General features: G+C 42.8%; 1 protein-coding gene across 3 annotated transcripts in view; it reads right to left on the reverse strand.

Annotated features, from left to right (window-relative positions):
• Nucleotides 1–749: 749 nt before the first annotated feature.
• Nucleotides 750–18,215, reverse strand: part of LOC139368111 (MAGUK p55 scaffold protein 2b) — a 52,494-nt gene continuing 35,028 nt past the window's right edge. The window contains exons 1-12 of one of the 3 annotated variants that reach the window (XM_071106687.1): nucleotides 16,348–16,366; nucleotides 16,093–16,193; nucleotides 10,704–10,880; nucleotides 10,226–10,381; nucleotides 9,742–9,969; nucleotides 7,802–7,933; nucleotides 7,575–7,677; nucleotides 4,524–4,592; nucleotides 4,148–4,309; nucleotides 3,110–3,312; nucleotides 2,564–2,692; nucleotides 750–2,155 (exon numbers count right to left, since the gene is read on the reverse strand). In XM_071106687.1, coding sequence (XP_070962788.1) covers nucleotides 1,979–2,155; nucleotides 2,564–2,692; nucleotides 3,110–3,312; nucleotides 4,148–4,309; nucleotides 4,524–4,592; nucleotides 7,575–7,677; nucleotides 7,802–7,933; nucleotides 9,742–9,969; nucleotides 10,226–10,381; nucleotides 10,704–10,880; nucleotides 16,093–16,191 — 1,635 coding nt within the window. In that variant the 5' untranslated portion in view covers nucleotides 16,192–16,193; nucleotides 16,348–16,366 and the 3' untranslated portion in view covers nucleotides 750–1,978. Of the gene's footprint in view, nucleotides 2,156–2,563; nucleotides 2,693–3,109; nucleotides 3,313–4,147; nucleotides 4,310–4,523; nucleotides 4,593–7,574; nucleotides 7,678–7,801; nucleotides 7,934–9,741; nucleotides 9,970–10,225; nucleotides 10,382–10,703; nucleotides 10,881–16,092; nucleotides 16,194–16,347; nucleotides 16,367–18,215 lie in introns of those variants that run through there. The other 2 variants (XM_071106686.1, XM_071106685.1) reach the window with 2 other exon arrangements.

Raw genomic sequence — 18,215 nt, forward strand, 5'->3', positions numbered from 1 at the left:
TCCATTCGTAAGACAAGGAAAAACATTTAGAATTAAATCTACCTTAAGCCATGAGGACGAGGCAATGTTCTACAAGATATTTCGTCTTTAATATTTTTCTATGAAATTCAGAATTACAATCTTGTGTAGCTGCCCCACTACCTCAACACAGTAGTGTAGTAATCCAGAGCACTAAAGTTTTCTTTATATATAACCTTTGTTACAGTACAATATTTACGAAATTCTGAGATAAAATCACTGGAATTATACATATATATTTGTTTAATCATAGGGAAAGGGATAACATACAGTAATCATGCTGCAGCATGTGAAAAATAGATACCATTTCAACCTATAACTAGTGTACAGTAAGTATATCCTTGGCCTCTGTACCATGTTAAGGCAAAGTAAGCATGTTGGAAGCCACTTATTTTTTATATATATGCTACCTGTCAAAAGTTTGGACACACCTACTCATTCAAGTGGTTTTCTTTATTTGTACTATTTTCTACATTGTAGAATAAAAGTGAAGACCTCAAAACTATGAAATAACACATATGGAATCATATAGTAATCAAAATAGCGTTAAACATATCCAAATATATTTTAGATTCTTCAAAGTAGCTATTTTGGATAAACTATTTCATAATTTTGAAGTAGAAAATAATTATACAATGTAGAAAATAGTCAAAATAAAGAAAAACCTTGAAATGAGTAGGTGTGTCCAAACTTTTGACTGGTACTATATATATATATATATATATATATATATATATATATATCCTGTATAATCAACATTGAAAATAAACTAAATATGTCCATCAAAACAAACATTCTACTCAGAAAGAGTCAGACACTATAAGTGACAGACACTATAGTCCACATGAAGTAAAACGAACAAGTGTGCAGAGAAATCAAACAATTACACCGTTTCAATTAAACATAGTTTCAATCATCTAAAACATTTCTTAGGGGCCTATATTCACACTTAGCGATTGTGGTCACATCTGTGCTAAAAAGATCAACTGAATATTTCCAACATCTCGCACATTAAACTATTTTTTTTTTTAAACACACATTTGATTTTTTTTAAAACATGGTAACAAAGAACAAAGAAATTTAAGATGACATTAAAATATTAAATTCTCAGAGTGAGAAAATAGAGCGTATTGACATGTATGCATTGTTGATTGCTGTGTGTTTGTCTTTGTGTGAGTGGGTATGCATTCATGCGTGAATTGGTGTATTCGTCTCAGATCATGTATTGCTATGCTATCTTTTTTTCAACAAAGAGAACATAAATAAGAATAAGTACAGTAACATCAGGACAACTGTCAAATATTTACAATCGTACGCTCATATGACAAAATACACCGAATTTCATATAAAGAATAGTGTGACAGTTGGTACCTTTGTATTCTAAATCAGCCACGAAACGAAACACTCAATGTAAACATTGCACTACATAGTTTTTGTAAGATTTGGGAAGGCTAAACATTGTCAGGGAACTCCTGGTAGTATAACAATATCCATTATACTCCAAGACCGCCAGCACAGTATTTGCAAAATATATAAGCCTACTTCAACATATATAATATACTGCCACTCGTATCACTCACACACTACGCACTGTACCTCAAATCCCCTCTAAAGCCTCCTCAACAAATACCAATATATATTTGGTTATTTGTTTATTTTTTACATATTTTTTTAAACAAAAATTGCAGTTTGACATCATGTCTGCGGAGTATATAATTTGTGCAAAAGCCTACCATGAGGCAGACCCCTTGCACTGGAACATCGGGATTGGCCCCTTACAACAGACCTCCAACCAATAACATCACAAGCTGTGGAGGGAAGCTCCACCCCTTTACAATTTACTCTTTCCTGATTGGTCCCTCTCTACCTGCGGCCTGTACCAACTCCTCAGGCCTTTGATGCCTATTCTGACCTCCTCATGATGACATCCTGACCTCTAGCTCTGACCTCTGACCGGCCTTTAGAAGACCCAGCTGACAGGAACCCACTGCTGCTCTGCGCCTAGTCTCTCCAGCGCCATCTTCAGGCCGCAGAAGGCCCCCTCCAGGCTGTCGTTGATGATGTTCAGGTCAAAGTAATGTCCGTAGGCCCGCTGGATCCTTTCGCTCTCATCCACTGTCCTCTTCAGCTCTGAGTCCTGCATGGGAGGAACAACAGGGTGATGATAGTGGTTATCATGGACAACTATGACTTGTTTGCATATGAACAATTGGGCCCATTCAAAAAGCATCTCAGAGTAGACATGCTGATCTAGGATCAGATCCTCCCTGTCCATCACAATCTTATTCATTGTGGTCTAAAAGGTCAAACTGATCCCATGGCATGACCGAGAAGGTAACAAGGGATGACGTAAACACTGAGATTGGTTGTACACGGTCAGAAATGAATTGCCGTGAATGGGCATATTAAAGATGATGAATTGCTAGGGTTAATGCATTATGAACATACCAGTCCTACATTTTACCATGTGTCTAACAACAATGTCTGCTAACAGTAACAGGACCAGTGATGTATCTGTGATACAACTATCCAGTCTGGGACTCACCGTTAACTGTTTGGTCATCACTCCGGCTTCTTTGGCAGACTTATTCATGGCTTTGAGGACCTCGTAATCTGGAGCCTCAATAAACACCACGTACGGAAGGAACTCTGACGTCCGCAGAACCTTAAGTGCCTGTAGCGTGGAATGAAATCGTTGAAAAGTGGCTGTAGCAATATATTATTATTAACCCCGCTAATGACGTAACGAGCTACTGAAATTGGCCACGAATCACTTGAAAATGTGTCTCATTGAAGGAATCCGCTCCTTCCGTTTCATCTCTGTAATTCAAACTCTCGCTTTGGTTAAACAATAAGAAGATTATGTCATAACCCTATTACTTTACTATGTGCCGAAGTTTGGCATAGTGGTAATGTAGCCAACCATCTAAAAATAAAACAATACAATATGAATGGGGGGAACGAATTCAGTTCTCCTTTAAATGAAAAAAAAAAGGTCCAGATCAACCTCTTCCCTGGACATTGATACCCCAAAAAAATGTATAGAGGATGATATCTGAATGAATATAGATGCCCAGATGCTATAGTCTACCTGTGGGTTGACATCCAGGATGCAGATCTTGCCAGAGTCCACCACCTCGTGGATGGAGTTGATCTTGGTGCCATAGAGGTTCCCGTCGTACTCGCCGTGCTCCAGGAAGCGCCCGTTCTTAATGTCCAAATCCATCTCACTGCGAGTCATGAACGAGTACATCTGTGCATCCTTTTCATCCACCTTGGGTTTCCTTGAGGTAACTGTTGATCAGTGGTGGAAAAAGTACCCCATTTTCATACTTGAGTAAAAGTAAAGATACCTTAATAGAAAAAGTAAAAGTGAGTCACCCAGTAAAATTCTACTTGAGTAAAAGCCTAAAAGTATTTGGTTTTACATGTACTTAAGTATCAAAAGTAAATGTAATTACTAAAATATACTTAATTATCAAAAGTAAAAGTACGAATAACAAAACACATCCTTATATTAAGCAAACCAGACGGCACAATTTTCTTATTTTTAAAATCGAAGGATAGCCAGGGATACACTGGCTATTGTTTACAACACTCAGACATCATTTACAAAAAAAGCATTTGTGTTTAGTGAGTCCGCCAGATCAGAGGCTGTAGGGATGACCGGGAATGTTCTCTTGACAATTTTCTGTCCTGCTAAGCATTCAAAATGTTAAGAGTACTTTTGGGTGTCAGGAAAAATGTATGGAGTAAAAAGTACATTCTTTTTCTTTAGGAATGTAGTGAAGTAAAAGTTGTTAAAAATATAGTAGTAAAGTAAAGTACAGATACCCCCCAAAAATACTTAAGTACTTTACACCACTGCTGGTGATAAATACAGATTGATGGTTGTTGTTTGGTCATGTACATTAAGGTATAGCAACTGACAAATACAGAGCTGAACAACGCACACAGAATCACAAAATGTAGTCTTTGTAACTCATACAAAGTAAAGGTATTTTGTATTTTTAAATTGTTTATGTTTTTTGTATACTTTTCTAATGTGGCATTGTTTACAGAATACCAGAGTACATCAAAGTGTCAGTGTTTCGTAGCTCTGTCAGTGTTGAATGTTAGTACTACTCACAGGGGATGGTGGTCCCATAGCGCAGGGGGTCTGACACCAACAGTTTGTTCTTCAGACTACGGCGGCCCACTCCCTGTGCTCCAATCAGTACCAACGTCTTCCGACGGAACGGGGAAACCTTGGCCACCTCCTCGTAGATCCTCAGCTCATGCCGATCAAACTCTAAACAGTCAACATATTCATATCAGATATCCGCATTACTAACGGTATTACTTTACCTAGTCGAATTCATGCTGCACCTACTCAATCTAGCATACTGCATTGACAACAGTTTACACGTTTGTCTAATAATGTTTACAACAAGTAAAGACTACATTCGCCGCAGTTTCAAACATTGTTACGTTCACAAATGGTCATGTTGGTACAAAAAACGCACCTGCATTTTTGGTCGTTAGATACATCATCTTTTTCTTCTTTTTCCCGCCCATTCCAGAACAAAGAGGACCTGTGAAAAGCAACACACAAAATGTTCGGTCTTTATTCAGTACTTCTCAGCCCACTTCAATTGAATCTGTATCAATTTAATGAACAGCGCCTGCCAGTCAGGGTCTGTTGCCTTTTACAGTGTTGCTGTTCTGAATCGTAAATCAGGTCTGCTGGGGTTGCAATAGGTAGCATGTACCACTAGATGGCATTATGCCTCTGCATTACAGTAAGGATGACACTCCATTTTATTGCAACAGTACAACTGGGAATCACTGTTACTGCCCAGTCGTCTCCTCCGTATTGGCCGGCAGGTGGATTTTGAGGACGTTTGTTTGAAGCGGGGACAACAATGGGCATGACATAACCTTTTGATGTTTGTTTTATGAAAAGAAATACGACTTTGATATCGACACAGTGGATCAATATGTTGATGGGATGCATTAAAAGAGCTGGCCATTTGACAATGATCACTTCTGATTTTTAAATATGGCTCAACCACATTAAAATCCTAAACTGCATGCTGGTTCCAATGGCTTAGTCGGTAGCACCATGGCAACGCCCCTGTTGTGTGTTTGATTCATACATTCAATACAAGTAGCTTGGGTTAGGCATTTTATATACACTGCTCAAAAAAATTAAGGGAACACTAAAATAACACATCCTAGATCTGAATGAATGAAATATTCTTATTAAATACTTTTTTCTTTACATAGTTGAATGTGCTGACAAAAAAATCACACAAAAATGATCAATGGAAATCAAATTTATCAACCCATGGAGGTCTGGATTTGGAGTCACACTCAAAATTAAAGTGGAAAACCACACTACAGGCTGATTCAACTTTGATGTAATGTCCTTAAAACAAGTCAAAATGAGGCTCAGTAGTGTGTGTGGCTTCCACGTGCCTGTATGACTTCCCTACAACGCCTGGGCATGCTCCTTATGAGGTGGCGGATGGTCTCCTGAGGGATATCCTCTCAGACCTAACTCCTGGACAGTCTGTGGTGCAACGTGGCGTTGGTGGATGGAGCGAGACATGATGTCCCAGATGTGCTCAACTGGATTCAGGTCTGGGGAACGGGTGGGCCAGTCCATAGCATCAATGCCTTCCTCTCATGCCACATGAGGTCTAGCATTGTCTTGCATTAAGAGGAACCCAGGGCCAACCCCACCATCATATGGCCTCACAAGGGGTCTGAGGATCTCATCTCGGTACCTAATGGCAGTCAGGCTACCTCTGGCGAGCACATGGAGGCACATGGAGCTGTGCGGCCCCCCCAAAGAAATGCCACCCCACACGATGACTGACCCACCGCCAAATCATGCTAGAGGATGTTGCAGGCAGCAGAACGTTCTCCACGGCGTCTCCAGACTGTCACGTCTGTCACATATGCTCAGTGTGAACCTGCTTTCATCTGTGAAGAGCACAGGGCGCCAGTGGCGAATTTGCCAATCTTGGTGTTCTCTGGCAAATGCCAAACGTCCTGCACGGTGTTGGGCTGTAAGCACAGCCCCCACCTGTGGACGTCGGGCCATCATACCACCCTCATGGAGTCTGTTTCTGACCGTTTGAGCAGACACATGCACATTTGTGGCCTGCTGGAGGTCATTTTGCAGGGCTCTGGCAGTGCTCCTCCTTGCACAAAGGCGGAGGTAGCGGTCCTGCTGCTGGGTTGTTGCCCTCCTACGGCCTCCTCCACGTCTCCTGATGTACTGGCCTGTCTCCTGGTAGCGCCTCCATGCTCTGGACACTTCGCTGACAGACATAGCAAACCTTCTTGCCACAGCTCGCATTGATGTTCCATCCTGGATGAGCTGCACTACCTGAGCCACTTGTGTGGGTTGTAGACTCCGTCTCATGCTACCACTAGAGTGAAAGCACCGCCAGCATTCAAAAGTGACCAAAACATCAGCCAAGAAGCATAGGAACTGAGAAGTGGTCTGTGGTTACCACCTGCATAACCACTCCTTTATTGGGGGTGTCTTGCTAATTGCCTATAATTTCCACCTGTTGTCTATTCCATTTGCACAACAGCATGTGAAATTTATTGTCAATCAGTGTTGCTTCCTAAGTGGACAGTTTGATTTCACAGAAGTGTGATTGACTTGGAGTTACATTGTTTTGTTTAAGTGTTCCCTTTATTTTTTTGAGCAGTGTATAATTATATCATATACCGCATGAATACACCCCACAAGTGTCTACAACAGACCCAAGAGGAGTCTTAGCGCCTTAGCAGACTGGCACTTCCTTCAACTTAAGTTACATTTAAGTAGATTCTCTTATCCAGAGTGACTTGCATACATTTTCATACTTTATTGTACTGGTCCCCCTGTGGGAATTGAACCCACGACCCTGGTGTTGCAAGCACCATGCGCTACCAACTGAGTCACAAGTGAAGAGAAGGGAAGCAGCTGCAGGCAAGGCTGCAGGCTGACTCACCACCCACCACGTGTACTGGTGTGCTACAGACAGACAGAGGACACTACAGTATGAACGTGACCTGGCCCCTCTGTTTAGAATGAGCTTAACGAGGAACAGATTGAATCTGCCCGCCTGTCTGAGTCATTCCTCTCTAAGCCTGCTGCTTATTTGCTAGTCCCTCTTCACTGATGAAACAACCGTCTTGAAGGTTGACTGGGGGACAAGCAGAGGCCTAAAGCGTACACGTGCACAGTGCACAGCGCAAAACACCCAGAGCAACAAATCTTCCTTTAGTCTACATTTATGCTTCATGGTTTTTTTCCCCGTTTTTTTTTCTTCTTGTGGACCATATTGTTGCGCATTCCGACAATAATAAAGTATCATCGCACCTTATCTCTGTTTGAGTTCTTCAGCGTCTTGTGTTATTTCCACGGCAGATGTCAGAGGAGTAAACGTGTTCAACTTGTGCATTCAGAGCGTTATCTTTAGCGTGTAGAAGATGTCAAGCTATTTTGTGTCTTCCAGCCCGTATGGGTTATAATACGGTATAAGGAATGACGCATATATAATATACAGCACCTGCTGTAACCAGCTCCAGATCTCTCTTGACAAAAGCCTTCCTCTTCTCCTCCAGGAGCTGGCTGGGGATGAGGCCTGCACTGCCCCCCTCCAGGTGACATGCCTGTGATGAAAAGAAATGCATAAAGCTGTCCTGTCACCATTTTAAACAACAACACATTGTAAACTATTCGGGATAAACAGGATAAAGTGAACGAATTAAGAGTGTCCATTCAGAAGTGACTGACCTGCCACCAGTTGAGGTCCTCCTGATTGAAGATCTGCAGGATGTCTCCACTGCTGAAGCCCAGGCCTGCCTCCTTACAGGGGATTAGGTTGTCATGGGATGGGTCATAGTCAAAGTGACACTTCACATAGGCCTGAGGAAGATGGAGAGGGCACTGGGTAAAATATGTTGTCTACTTACTTCGGTCACCTCAGCATACACCCGCACACAGTACAGAGAGGCGGTTATTGTTGATACTGTGTAATACACGGAGTTGAACATCTCTTTACTGGACTGGATTTATTTTGCACTTAAGGGGAATGTATCATCTACTATCAACATGTACTGTAGCACCCACCTGCACATAGATCCTTATATGGAATGGAATTGTGTTTTGACGAACAGTTTTTCTCATGATTGGCAATGTGCTGTGATGATGGAGCAGTTTTCCGATGCAAGGGAAATGTCTATACAGACAACAGCGTCTAATCTGTCATCTCTCTCCCTCTCAGAGATAACATTCTGCAGCAGCTCTCTGCTTGGACAGCTTGAAGTCGCCTCCGGCAATCAAAATACTTCCAAATGAACCCGCGTCGGTCGTCAGGAAGAAATCCAAGGGAGTAACCACTCAAAATTTGTTGTCCGAACCTTTTGAAATACGCCCCAACATATTTCAAACGAATAGCCCAGACCTGATGTTATCCAGTCAGCCATGAGGGGCCGATTCAAAGGCACTCTTTCAAACGGGCGTCTGGCCCAGGGCCTCAGTCCAGCTCATATTGAGCCTTGGCTGGTCAGTGGAATGGGATAGACAGTACAGAGCTGTGGGTTATTGGCATGACATGAATTACTGTTATTTGAGACAGGTGTCCTGTCCTGTGAGCTTTTCCTTCTTTGCTTTCATTTGGGCCATTCTGTCGCTGAGTACACTCAGTCTATAACACTCTTTGGCTCCTTTGAGACCCTGTGACCAAACACTCACAGAGCTAAGGACACTATACCAACAACAAATTCAAAGGCTGGGCCTCTAAATGGAAAGGGGTTGTTTAAAAGAACTAATAGTAACCAGTAATGTGTTTTGGGTGTATTCATTCAGGGTGCATACTAAGGGGAACAATCCACTATTTTGAATAACTTACTTACTGCAAAAGTTTAAACTCTTGCAAATGGTGTGAAACTCTTAAACACTCTTATATACAACGTTTTGAGCTGAAATACTGAGGATGTGGCTGGAAATCATACATCGCTAACATTTTCTTTCTAGTTGAAACAGATCTACTGTACAGATCAGTTGTTTTCCCCCCGGGTTGTTTTTGGTTTGCTCTAAATCCTACTCACTCCAGTAGCTAATTCATTATTCATGAGAGAAAATCATTCAGTAGGATTATATGGGGTCAATTTCACGCCATATGTATTGAATTCAAAATCAAATCATCGTGAACATGAAAGATAAAGTAGAGAATGTAAACATATTTTCCAGGGCGGGTAAAATAATGTTTGTTGAAATCAAAAACCAAACCATTAAAAGCATAATATATAGAATTGTAAACAAAAATAAGACATCAAAAGCAAAACCGCAAAACTTGTAAGCAAATCATTTTAAAGTGAGAGCAAAACTCTATGACAAATTATTTTTAAAAAATATTTGAAAACGAATGCAAAAATCTTTTCTGTTAAACTTTCCCAGCAACCAATCCTTTTGAATTGCATATCTGAAATCTGAAAAGATTTGATAGGTATAAGAAATATGGTAATAGCTCTAACTGTGGAGTGGATCTTTTGGGGCATATTGGATACACCTATCCAATGCTTTCAGATCTAATGAAGTCAAAAAACGGATATGGGCTAGGGTTCCAATTAGAATGAATCATAGGACCCTAGGAATTTCAGCAGCTGTTGCTGAGGTCATATGGGTCAATGTATGGGGTACACCGAGGGATCAAGGGCCAGGGCTCAACTCACCTGGCGTGGGGTGTGAGGCTCCTGGTAGCTGGGGAGGATCTTGAGCACCACGCTGCCGCTGGCCTCCTTTAGCATCTGCTGGAGCACCTTGGGGTCATTGCCCACCTCTTTTGCATTCACCTCCTTGATAATGTCACCCACGTAGAGGAGGCCCTGCTGGTCGATCATCCCGCCATGAAGGATGCGGGCGATCACCAGCTCTCCACTCTCCACCCGAAATGTCACACCCTACAAAGACAAAGATGTAGCCCTTTATTTTACCATTGGTTTTTATCTACCTGAGCCGAGTCAAAGAAGACGAAAACATCCAGGACCATGACTAGAAGTACTAACAAAGGTTTAACAAGGACCACCATTTTGTTTTTCAGTTTCATAAAGAACCACACGACAACTCAACACACAGTTGCACATGTAAACCACTGTAAAGCCATTTCAAAATGGCTGCCATGGTGTCCAGCATTTCTTGTCCATCACTGAGTCTTACCAGGTGCTCTCCAGACACCTTGCGGATGCCCACCATCCTGACTGCATCTGGGGGCACAGGCTGGTTGTTGAAGGCAGCGTCCATGAAGGAACAGGGGCTGGGAGGAGGAGTCTCAAAGGTCTTGGAGGCCACCGAATCATGGGTTTCCATGAGAGACTGTGGACCAATAGGGACAGAGGATCAAGATGTGGATGATTGCATGGCACCTACTGTACGATAGAATTGTTCGAGTAAGACAGTAATATTCACAACTGATCTTAAGAAGACTGCATTGGATACATTAAGCAAATTAGCATGGCACCCATGGTAGCAACACCAGTTAGGACAGTTTCCCTTCAGTAAGGGATTTCTTTGAGAATGGAGTAGAAGTCGCAGAGTTGGAGTGCTGATCTATGATGAATAAAATAGCATGGACAGATTGCGTGATCCTAGATCAGCTATGATATCGGGCATAAACGAAACCGTTGAGTGTGTAGACCTGGAAGTGTGGCTCCTTCAGTATGCACGCCAGTTCGTCTGCGGCCTTGCTCCTGTGCGTGAGGGGAGTGAGCTCCTTCAGGATGTCCTGCACCAGCTCCATGTTGTTGTCACTCACCGCCTCCAGCCTGGACTCCTCCAGGTTCTCATGGGCCTGCGGGTAGCAGGGAGACGGGAACTGAAGGTCAAAAAGTTATTGTTAATAACTAGCAATCTTTGTTGGTCATTTTAGCCCATTGCAGTAATTATTTCTACGTACTATTTAGCAGACACATTTATCCAAAGCAACTTTCAGTGCAGTGAGTACATACATTGTGAGTACATACATTTTAGTATTCCAACCCACGACCCTGGCATTCCTAGCGCCATGCTCCTACCAACTGAGCCACACAGGACCAATAGTACCAAATTAGAGCAAATATATGGCAAATCTCGCGACGCACTTAGGCCGAAGAGTCACAGAGTATTTACTATGAACTCAGTTACTTTCTAGCAATAAAGTCACTGTCCTGTAAAACCACAGAAAACATCTAAAGAAACACAGTGCAACTCCCATGCAGCAACAAACACACTTCGAGTCACGACTTCAACGAAAAATATGTGTCTGCCCTAAAACAATCAGATACACTGTGTGTTTTCTCCCTGTGCTGTGGAGCATCAATATTTTAGTTTATATGAATATTTCACTTCGTCTTTTGCACTGAGGGCACTGGGCCTACTTTACTGAACATGTCCTCACCTTTTAACACGACTGGCCTCTGGCCCACCACCCATGTGGGACTTATGAACTAAATCATAATGTGCTCCTGCCCCTCAATCTCCAAGTGTTTATTTCCCATTAACAGAAAACCCTCTAATTCATTTAGAAGTTTGAAATGCTGCATAGTGCTTAATTAAATGGTTCCACTTTATATCAACTTATGCTGGCTTCAACCTTTATACGGTACATACAGTGTAATTACAATGTTGAGGCAGTGTTACAGTGTTGAGGCAGTGTTACAGTGTTGAGGCAGTGTTACAGTGCTGAGGCAGTGTTACAGTGCTGAGGCAGTGTTAGGGTGCTGAAGCAGTGTTACAGTGTTGAGGCAGTGTTACAGTGGTGAGGCAGTGTTACAGTGCTGAGGCAGTGTTATAGTGCTGAGGCAGTGTTACAGTGTTGAGGCAGTGTTACAGTGGTGAGGTAGTGTTACAGTGTTGAGGCAGTGTTACAGTGCTGAGGCAGTGTTATAGTGCTGAGGCAGTGTTACAGTGTTGAGGCAGTGTTCCAGTGCTGAAGCAGTGTTACAGTGTTGAGGCAGTGTTACAGTGCTGAGGCAGTGTTACAGTGCTGAGGCAGTGTTACAGTGGTGAGGCAGTGTTACAGTGTTGAGGCAGTGTTACAGTGTTGAGGCAGTGTTACAGTGTTGAGGCAGTGTTACAGTGGTGAGGCAGTGTTACAGTGGTGAGGCAGTGTTACAGTGTTGAGGCAGTGTTACAGTGTTGAGGCAGTATTACAGTGTTGAGGCAGTGTTAGGGTGCTGAAGCAGTGTTACAGTGTTGAGGCAGTGTTACAGTGGTGAGGCAGTGTTACAGTGTTGAGGCAGTGTTACAGTGTTGAGGCAGTGTTAGGGTGCTGAAGCAGTGTTACAGTGTTGAGGCAGTGTTACAGTGTTGAGGCAGTATTACAGTGTTGAGGCAGTGTTAGGGTGCTGAAGCAGTGTTACAGTGTTGAGGCAGTGTTACAGTGCTGAGGCAGTGTTACAGTGTTGAGGCAGTATTACAGTGCTGAGGCAGTGTTACAGTGCTGAGGCAGTATTACAGTGTTGAGGCAGTGTTACAGTGCTGAGGCAGTGTTAGGGTGGTGAGGCAGTGTTACAGTGTTGAGGCAGTGTTACAGTGCTGAGGCAGTGTTACAGTGCTGAGGCAGTGTTAGGGTGCTGAAGCAGTGTTACAGTGTTGAGGCAGTGTTACAGTGCTGAGGCAGTGTTAGGGTGGTGAGGCAGTGTTACAGTGTTGAGGCAGTGTTACAGTGCTGAGGCAGTGTTACAGTGCTGAGGCAGTGTTAGGGTGCTGAAGCAGTGTTACAGTGTTGAGGCAGTGTTACAGTGGTGAGGCAGTGTTACAGTGCTGAGGCAGTGTTATAGTGCTGAGGCAGTGTTACAGTGTTGAGGCAGTGTTACAGTGGTGAGGCAGTGTTACAGTGTTGAGGCAGTGTTACAGTGCTGAGGCAGTGTTATAGTGCTGAGGCAGTGTTACAGTGTTGAGGCAGTGTTCCAGTGCTGAAGCAGTGTTACAGTGTTGAGGCAGTGTTACAGTGCTGAGGCAGTGTTACAGTGCTGAGGCAGTGTTACAGTGTTGAGGCAGTGTTACAGTGGTGAGGCAGTGTTACAGTGGTGAGGCAGTGTTACAGTGCTGAGGCAGTGTTATAGTGCTGAGGCAGTGTTACAGTGTTGAGGCAGTGCTACAGTGTTGAGGCAGTATTACAGTGTTGAGGCAGTGTTACAGTGTTGAGGCAGTGTTACAGTGTTGATGCAATGTTACAGTGTTGAGGCAGTGTTACAGTGTTGAGGCAGTGTTACAGTGCAGAGGCAGTTTACAGTGCTGAGGCAGTGTTACAGTGTTGAGGCAAGTACAGCGTAACTACAATGCTGATCCAAATTAGCACCAGAGAAATGAATAAGAACACTGAGAAAACAACTCAAAGAAGGATATCAATACATAGCAGTTAATCTGCTGCTGCACAGCCTATAAAAATAGATCAGATATCATTTAACATTCCACCGCCCTGCTACGTTACTCCCAAACAGACACAAATAACCATGTTGTTTTATGGGTAGATTTACAGAGACAGTCAATCCCACAGAGACATGCTCCCATGGGCCTGTTGTCTGGTCTGGCAGCTATGGCTGTTTGTTTACGTGACGGAAGGGAACGGGCCCCTGCTGTTGAACAGGATATGAGTACACACAAACACTTGCTCGGACGAGAGAAACACACACAGCCAGACAGACGGACGGACGGACAGGCGGACGGACAGACAGATAGACAGACAGACAGACAGAAAAACAGACACACACACACACACACACACACACACACTGTGTAGGACTCTTCTGCAGGAAGACTGGGTTTACTCAATGTGCTTTGGCAAGGGTCTGGCAACCTTGTGGAGCAAGCTGTCAGAAAGTGGTCCTTGGACAGCAGAACAACACAAATACTGCTGCTTAGATCAGGGGGTGTGGAGACAGACAGCCAGAAGGTTCAGCCCTCTTGGAATAGCTACCTTTAGTCTCTGCTGTTGTTGTCTGTCTTTATAAGGTCCTTCACAGGCACATTGAAAATATGGGAGGCTGAAGAATCCAAATAGAGCGAAAGGACTGCGTGTGCATATTAAGTCTTTGTCCCGTTTAAAATCAATTTTGTAGACCACCTAAATTGACAAGAATACTGTAGCTACCTTTAGTCTCTGTTGTTGTTGTCTGGCTTTGTAAGCTACTTGATATGCACATTTGAAATATTATATGGCAGCATTGACAAAACAAACACGGAGAGGACTGTACTGTATGCACACACTCTTCCAAAATGGTTCTTCGATTGTCCCCATACGATAATCCTTTTTGGTTCCAGGTAGAACCCCTTTGGTTTCCATGTACAGCCCTCTGTGGAAACAGTTCTACATTGGAACCGAACCAAAAGTGTTCTACCTTGAACCAAAAAAGGATTCTTCAAACAATGCTCCTATGGGGACGGCTGCGGAACCTTTCTAGGTTCTAGATAGCACCCTTTTTTTCTTCTAATAGTGTAGCATACCAGGTCTGTGTCGTCTCGTTCAAAAGACATAGGCCACCTCAAGACGTGAGTGAGAGCGAGAGCAATTGCGCGCTTGTGATCTGATGCGCTCTTTCAATGCTTCCATAGTTCTGATGACCTCAACATAAGGAGCCAAGCAGTAGCTGCCATGTTGATAATTGATCGTGATGCACTGTTGCTTTGTGAATGGATTTTGGCATAGCTGCTCCATACACTCTATTACCATGAAGAATAATTACAATAGACCTGCTTGGAGGTCAATGGCGAGCAACAGTACACTCTGTTCAAAAAGCCTGCTTCAAGTCCTTGAACATAGGACAGTGTTCATACAGCTTGCATCTGTGAATGAATCCTTTAGGAGCTTCCCATATATAGATAGACAAAAGGGGGACACACACACAGATAGACACACACACAGATAGACACACACACACGCACAGATAATAAATCAGCCTTGAGAGAAGCGGTGGAGAGCAGAGAGAGAGAGAGAGCGAGAGAGAGATGCAACTGAATGCATTTGATGCAGTGCTCCCCAAAGAGCTCTAATCTCCTTCTCGCTTCCAGAAAACCCTGTCTGTCTGAATGCTCTGAATCGGAGAGAGAGAGAAAGACCACACAGCATTAGTGAGCCTTGCGAGTCTGTTCTTTCTTTGAGAGCATGGCAAAGAACAGAGTATCCCCCAGGATTGTAAAATCTCAGAGCTTCTGACAGTTCCTAGGCCTCAACTGCATTAGAATAGATAGCGCAACAATCACGACTATATTGTCATTTTAATAATTACAATGTTAATGTCAATGTTGATTTGTTAATTTCCTTCTCAAGGTTCTAAACTTAAATTGACGTTTTATTATTTTGTTTATCGATTGTGGACTTTTCATTCTAGTAGCTTTTGGAAAATTCAAGTTTTTTTAAAGGGCGCTGAATTTGGAATCATGCTCCTTTCTTTTCGGGAAAAGGTTTAAAATCGGGGATTAAAAAAGACCGAACTCGGAGCTCAGTGGGGCGCTGCTCTCAATAGCCAGTCTGCTACTTCAAACTCCCTTTATCCCTCCCCTCCTCCTTCCCTCCAACCTCAGTCTCTTCAAAAGCTGAAAAGCTCAAAGTGTAAAACGAAGAACATGCTTCCATTATATGTTGGAAAACTAGTCGTCATTAAAAAGAAAAGTCGATACGGCAAGTTTTTGTTTTGGTATCTCTTCTCTCACAAGAAAGTAGCTTCTTTGTGCTTTTTGGTGAACTTTGTGAACTTTGTGCCTCCTAAGGTTGTGACTTTGTGTCTCAGACAGAAAGTTGATAATGTCCTTGAATCAAAACACCCATGACAATGCAGGTGTCTTTTGTTCTTGGCTAAATGTTTTTCTACTTGTAAAATAGTAATTTTACAGACATTTGAGTCCAGTGCAGACCGTTTTTGACAAGAACAGACTGATAAGTTGACTAAAACAAACGATTCATGAATTGCAATTCCATCTATGTAAAAGCAAAGAATATAGTCATATGAAGACAACTAGAACTCAACAAGAAAGCTATAACCTCACACCGACAAGCCCAACAGATCCATAGAAAAGTAGGTATACTGTAGGTAAAGGTATATTCTCACCACAGGGCTCTCCATGATGCCCTTGAGGAAGATGAGGTCCAGGTCATTGGCCATGGTGGAGCTGGTGCTGTCACTCAAAGTGTCTAGAACCTGCTGCATAGCTGGAGACAGACACAGGAGAGAAGAGGACAGTTAGGACTACAGGTTACTCACCGTTCCACTTTTCCCCCCTGTGCAGTGAAAATCATTTTACAAAAATGAAAGCTACTATATCGTTTGTATATCTATACTCGCTGGTTGTATACACATACTAACCCTTTGGGAGAGTGCAGTGGTTTTCATTTGATTAGTCACCATTGGTCAGCTCGTAAGGAAAACAAACACATAAAGAGAGAGAGAGTGTGAGAGAATAGAGATGTTCACCGGAAGAATGAGCAAAAGAACCTAGAGAAAAAGTAGTCTAGAGGAAAGCAATACAGAGAGAGATGAAATGCCTCACATCCTTTCCAAAGCAATCTCACCACTGTCAGTGAATTCCCTGTCAATTTTATTTCTGACAGTGGAGACAGCATCTCACCTCCCCTTCGTCTCTCTCTACCTCTTATCTCTCTGGGGTAGAGTCACAGAGGGGGGGGGGGGGGGGGGCAACAGGAACTGTCCGATCTGAGGAAGTCACATCAACAACCCTTCAAAGCAACTCCACTTGTATAACTAGGAAGGTTGGCAGTGCACTTTGTCCACTGATTTTATATAACAAAGGGGACACAGAGCAGTTGACTGACTGACGGACTGCCACTAACCGACTGACAGACTGATGGAGACAGTGGCATTTCTTCTCAGAACACTATCCTTCCCTCATTGTGTTGGATAGCTTATCGTTCATCTCACCGTCTTGTCCCATCCCAACCTATTGCAATGCATCAAACTTGTAAATTGTCAGAGAAGTCACAGTGGGAATCCACTAGAGCATGGGTTCTCCAAGTCGTAATGCATATACATATATATATATAATTTTATATTGCCGTGGACTCCCCCTGCAGTACCTCCATGGACTGGGAGTCCAAGGCAGGGTAGCCTAGTGGTTAGAGCGTTGGACTAGTAACATGGAAGGTTGCAAGTTCAAACCCCCCAGCTGACAAGGTACAAGTCTGTTGTTCTGCCCCTGAACAGGCAGTTAACCCACTGTTCCTAGGCCGTCATTGAAAATAAGAATTTGTTCTTAACTGACTTGCCTAGTTAAATAAAGGTTAAATAAAAGGCCATATCCCAAAATGTATATACTGTATGCACTACATTTTTTAAAACTGAATATATAGGGTGTAATACAATAACACAATGTAATTTCATTACATATCATTCATCTACAATGTAGGTTCTTAACCAAGGGCAACATGGGCCTGGGAGGCTCACAGGGATACTGGTTTCCACTGCAGTACTCCAACAATTATAAAATGTTTCAACTCAACCAAATTTGATTTTTTTTTCATCAAACATAAAAGCATTGCAATTTAAACTTTAAAACTACAAAGTTTTCTCTGCCTCAAGGCAAAATATGTAGAATTGCAGGATATTAGCTTTAAAGCTGCATCAACAAAACATCTCTCTGCCCCATGACAAAATGTGCAAAATTACAGGAAATTAGCTTGAAAACCACAACATTTTCTCTCCGATGCCAAGAGACGGGCCTTAAAAATGTTCTTCCCCAGGGCCTGAGACTTGGTTTGTCCTGCCATTCACTACCAAAGGCATATTGAAACTCCTTGTTTGCTATTTCTGGAATGTGATAAAAAACAAGGCAGCAGTGCGCTTCAGGACAATGTGGACGCCTCCGTGCGGTCAGGTAGGCTGTTTGGAGTGTTTATCCAACTGGATAAAAAATATATATACAATAATAATAATTATGCCCCCCCACTTCTAAAACCAAAGTAGCGCCCCTGACTCGAGTTGTGTTCTCATTATGAGGGGGTCCCTGATAAATTTGCTATCATAAAACGAGTCCCCGACCCCAAAAGGTTTGAGAACCCCTGCACTAGAGTTCCTTTTCCCCATGTCATCACTTGCTAACGAGGCATCATTCCCTAACGAGGGCGTGATATGTAACTCAGAGATGATCTGTGCAATTAGAGTGCAGTTCATCAATTTAATCAGCTCCATTAGGAGTGACTGTACGGCAAATTTGGAGA

Source organism: Oncorhynchus clarkii, chromosome 16 (genome assembly GCF_045791955.1).
Source record: "Oncorhynchus clarkii lewisi isolate Uvic-CL-2024 chromosome 16, UVic_Ocla_1.0, whole genome shotgun sequence".
NCBI lineage: Eukaryota > Metazoa > Chordata > Actinopteri > Salmoniformes > Salmonidae > Oncorhynchus > Oncorhynchus clarkii.